This window comes from Equus asinus, chromosome 26 (assembly GCF_041296235.1).
Source record: "Equus asinus isolate D_3611 breed Donkey chromosome 26, EquAss-T2T_v2, whole genome shotgun sequence".
In the NCBI taxonomy this organism is placed as follows: Eukaryota; Metazoa; Chordata; class Mammalia; order Perissodactyla; family Equidae; genus Equus; species Equus asinus.
The window spans coordinates 35,306,373-35,310,047 of record NC_091815.1 but is presented as its reverse complement, the minus strand read 5'-3'; the positions used below and the strand labels follow the sequence as shown (position 1 = coordinate 35,310,047).

Below are 3,675 nucleotides of genomic sequence, written 5' to 3'. Positions count from 1 at the left end.
TCCGTTTGCCTCGGCCCCTCTGTGCACACTGAGCCGAGCCAGGCCGCTGGCCTCTCTGCTCCCCGGCTCCCCCAAATCCCTTAAGCCTCCCCACACAATGGCCCCTCATCCCAGCAGCTTCCAGCAGGCAGAAGTGCAGTGGTGGCAGAGGCCCCAGCTGGAATTCGCTGAAGCAGGCATCTGGGCGCTCCCCCGCTGCAGCCCCTGGCCCCACTGGCCTCTCTCTGTGACCCTCCCAACGACCCTACCACCCTTCCCAGGCCTTGCTCACCCCCTGGGTGAGCCTGAGCTTTAAGCACACACAGAGACACAAGACATAGAAACAATCATCCATTTATTGTCCAACCAGGGCCCCTCACCCCCAAGGGCAAGAGACGGGGTGGGGGCTGCAGGTGTCTGGATGTATCGGGTCAGGGGGCTCTTTGCAGGGTGGGGTCACAGGACACATGACAGTTGGAGCTGGGACAGGAAGGAGGTGGAGGACGAGATGGGGCTGGCTGGGGTTGAAGATGGGCTGGGTTTGGGGTGAAGTGAAGGATGAGGGCGGGGCTGGCGTGAGGTAGGTGTGGAATGAGGTGGGTTGGGGTGGAGATGGGGACATGAATGGGAATGCACGGGATGGGGACCATGGTCCTAGAGTGGACATGGCCCAGGGGTTGCTGAGGGAGGTGAGAATGGCTTTGGGGCTGGGGTTGGAAGAGCCCTGGGGGGTGAGAATGAGGGTGGGGTCGTCACTGTAGCTGAGGATGGTGTCAGGAACCGGGAGAGGCATGGGTTTGGGCCTGGGTATAAGGTTCAGGGTTTTTTCTGGCTTGGAATCCTAAGTCAGGTCCGGGTTTCACCAGGTGATTTGCAGGTCTCACTCTTGAGGCCGTGGTTTTGAGGGAAGAGGGGTGGGAACACGATGCTTCTTGGTGTATCTCTGACAGGGCTGAAGTCACCCTGGGCTCTAGGACAGCCCTCCTGGTGACCCCGACGGGCCCTCTCCAGAGTCCGGGGTGCTGGACTCCGGAGCTCCTAATACTCTGCCTCCCAGTCCTCAGCAGCAGGTGGCCCGTCCGGGGGTGTCTCCAGACCGCGGGCTTCCCTCTTCACATCCTGGGCAGGCGGTGTTGGTGGTGGCGTTGGCGTCATCAGCGGGGTCTTGGGGCCAGCCCCAGAGTACCCCGCCCAGCTCCTCTCTGGCTGCTCAGCCCTCCCAGGTCCCCATCGGCGCTGGCCCTGGCCCCGGCCCCGGCCTGGCCTGTGCCAAACTTCCCACCCCCCGCGTCCCCTGGATGGCCTCTTGGCGGTGCCTGGCCCGGTGCAGCACGCCTGGTGGGAGCAGGGACAGGAGGGCAAGGACTGCTGAAGGGTGTAGGCCCCCAGCAGGGCGCTGTGCAGGAGGTAGGAGAGGGCATCCAGGCGGATGGGGATGGTGACAGAGGCCAGGCTCTCGGGGAGCCCCAGGTGGGCTGGGTCTGGGGTGCCCAGGAGAGAAGCTGGCAGGGCTGGGAAAAGTGCCGGGGGCCACAACTCAGTGCCAGGTGACGACTCAGTCCCAGATGACAGCGGGGACAGGTTGTTCCTAGAATGACAAAGGACAGGTCAGTGGGTCTCACCACCTGCATGAGTCGTTCCTTACAGCAGCCTCGCTACTTCTGTGCCTCTCCTGGGAGGGAGTCCAGCCCTCTCCGCACTCAGTTCTGTGTCCGCCTCTGACCTCCTCACCCCCTTCTCTCTCTCTCTATTAGTTTCCTCCTGTCTCTCTTTACAGAGAGACACACAGCTCTGTAGGAGCTTCAGCGTCAGACAGAACTCAGTTCCAATTCCAGGCTGCCTCGCTCACGGTGTGTCTCTGGGCCAATCATTTTTCCACCCTGAACCTTAATTTCTCATACCGAAAGATGGCTTTTGATGGTACCAAAGGTGCGTATTCAAGGGTTAGGTCTGGAGAGCGTTCAGTGAAATGTGGACAATTATTATTATTATTTCTCCAGCCCTACGCCTGTTGCTGGCATCTGAAATTCTCCTGGTTCATTCTTGAAATTTCTCTGTGTTCCACGAGTAGCTGCTTCTAGCGCTCCCCTTATTTCTAAGTATCTCGCTCAGCTGTGTCACCAAGATTCTCTAAGATTCTGTTTCTGCGTGATGACACCTGAGACTTTTTTTTTCTTTTTTGATACTCTCTCTGGGTGTCTGTTCCCCCCAACGGGAGTTCTTGTGTCTCTCACCCCTCTGGCCCAGTCCTTTCCTTCTGCTGTTCCATCTTCACAGGGGTCTCCGAAGTCTCTTCTAGCACCTTCCCCTCGAAGTCTCTAGAGCGCAGGGAGGCGGGGAGGGGTCCGGAAGAAAGTGGGCGGGACTTTGTCGGAAACGGGGCGGGGCCCTCGGGGCGGGTCGCGGGGGATCTAATTCCTTAACTCCACCTACCTCAAGTCACAGCCCCACTCTCCCGGCCCCCGGCCCCTCCTCCCTCGGACCCGGGAGTACAGCCCCAGCCCCTCCTCCCTCGGACCCAGGGGTCCAGCCCCAGCCCCTCCTCCCTCAGACCCGGGAGTCCTATATGCTATATTCTAGGCTGCAGGCTCGGCGCTGGGGATCCAGCCCCGGACGGTAAATGTGGCCCCTACTCTTATGAAACTTACTTGCTGCGAGAGAGGCAGACAAGACACAAATAGTACATTTCCTATAAGAATAAATACTGCGAAGATGTGAAGACAGAGCAAGGAGATGGGTTTATTTTAGGTGAGACGGATATGGAAGGCTTCTGTGGGAAGGAGCCAGAAGACCTGAGAATTGAGTATTCCCGGTGGGGAGAACAGAGGGTGGAACACGTGTTTGAGGGGCTGGAAAGGAATGAGCTAAGCGGAGAGGCATAGGTCCATTTTTTCTTTTAAATAAATTTTTTATTTTGGAAAACTTATATGTACAGGCAAGTTGCAAAGATAACACAGACCGTTCCCAAATACTCCGCCCCCAGCTTCCCCTCATGTTATCTTCTTACACCGCTGTGGTACATTGGTCACAAGTTTGAAACCAACATGACTCTCAACTAAACTCCAGACTTTAGTTGGATTTCACCAGTTTTTACACTAACGTCCTCTTTTTTCTGTTCCAGAATCCAGAGCAGGATACCCTTAGGTCAGCACAGCTCCTAAGTCTTCTCGGGCCTGTAGTGTTTCAGTTTTTCCTTGTTTTACCCAACCTTGACAGTTTTGAAGGATGCTCGTCAGTTATTTTATAAAACAGAGGTCTATTTTAATTAATAATTGTAACTTATTTAATCCAGATTTCACACATGATCAAACTATGCCTCAGAGAGGCTAAGTAAGTTACTCAAGGTCACAGAGCGTGTACGAGGCACAACTGGGATTTGAACCCGAGGAAGCCTGGCTCCAGAGTCTGTGCTTTAAGACGTATTCTGGAGGAAAAACCATCAGGACTTGCTGCAGGACTGCTGGGGGCCGGGAATGGGGAATCAGAGATGATGCAAAGTTTTTAGCCTGAGCAGAGCTCTTTGAATATGAATTTTCTTCCAAGAAGGTCACAACATCCCACTTTATGGATGAGAAATCCCAGATACTAGCTCTCACTTTCTGAGTCCTCTCGAATCCAGTCCTGTGCTGGATGCTGCTGCTGACACCTATCATGCAGAACCAGTACCTGCCCTCGAAGGGCTCTCAGTCTTGCGGG

The 3,675-nt window shown here is 55.6% G+C and overlaps 1 protein-coding gene across 1 annotated transcript; it reads right to left on the bottom strand.

Moving 5' to 3' along the window:
* Positions 1-318: 318 nt before the first annotated feature.
* C26H19orf84 (chromosome 26 C19orf84 homolog) lies at positions 319-2,329 on the bottom strand. The gene is made up of 2 exons (XM_014827428.3): positions 2,214-2,329; positions 319-1,567 (listed from the first exon to the last, which is right to left on the bottom strand). The coding sequence occupies exons 1-2, from the start codon at positions 2,246-2,248 to the stop codon at positions 1,018-1,020; spliced, it is 585 nt and encodes a 194-aa protein (XP_014682914.1). The 5' UTR covers positions 2,249-2,329; the 3' UTR covers positions 319-1,017.
* Between the last annotated feature and the right edge of the window lie 1,346 nt (positions 2,330-3,675).

Bases quoted from the DNA above. Each gene is read 5' to 3' on its own strand.
- C26H19orf84 (XM_014827428.3), bottom strand. From the start codon at position 2,248: ATGGAACAGCAGAAGGAAAGGACTGGGCCAGAGGG. The intron at 1,568-2,213 runs GTGAGAGACACA...TTGTCATTCTAG, and splicing joins GAAAGGACTGGGCCAGAGGG to GAACAACCTGTCCCCGCTGT.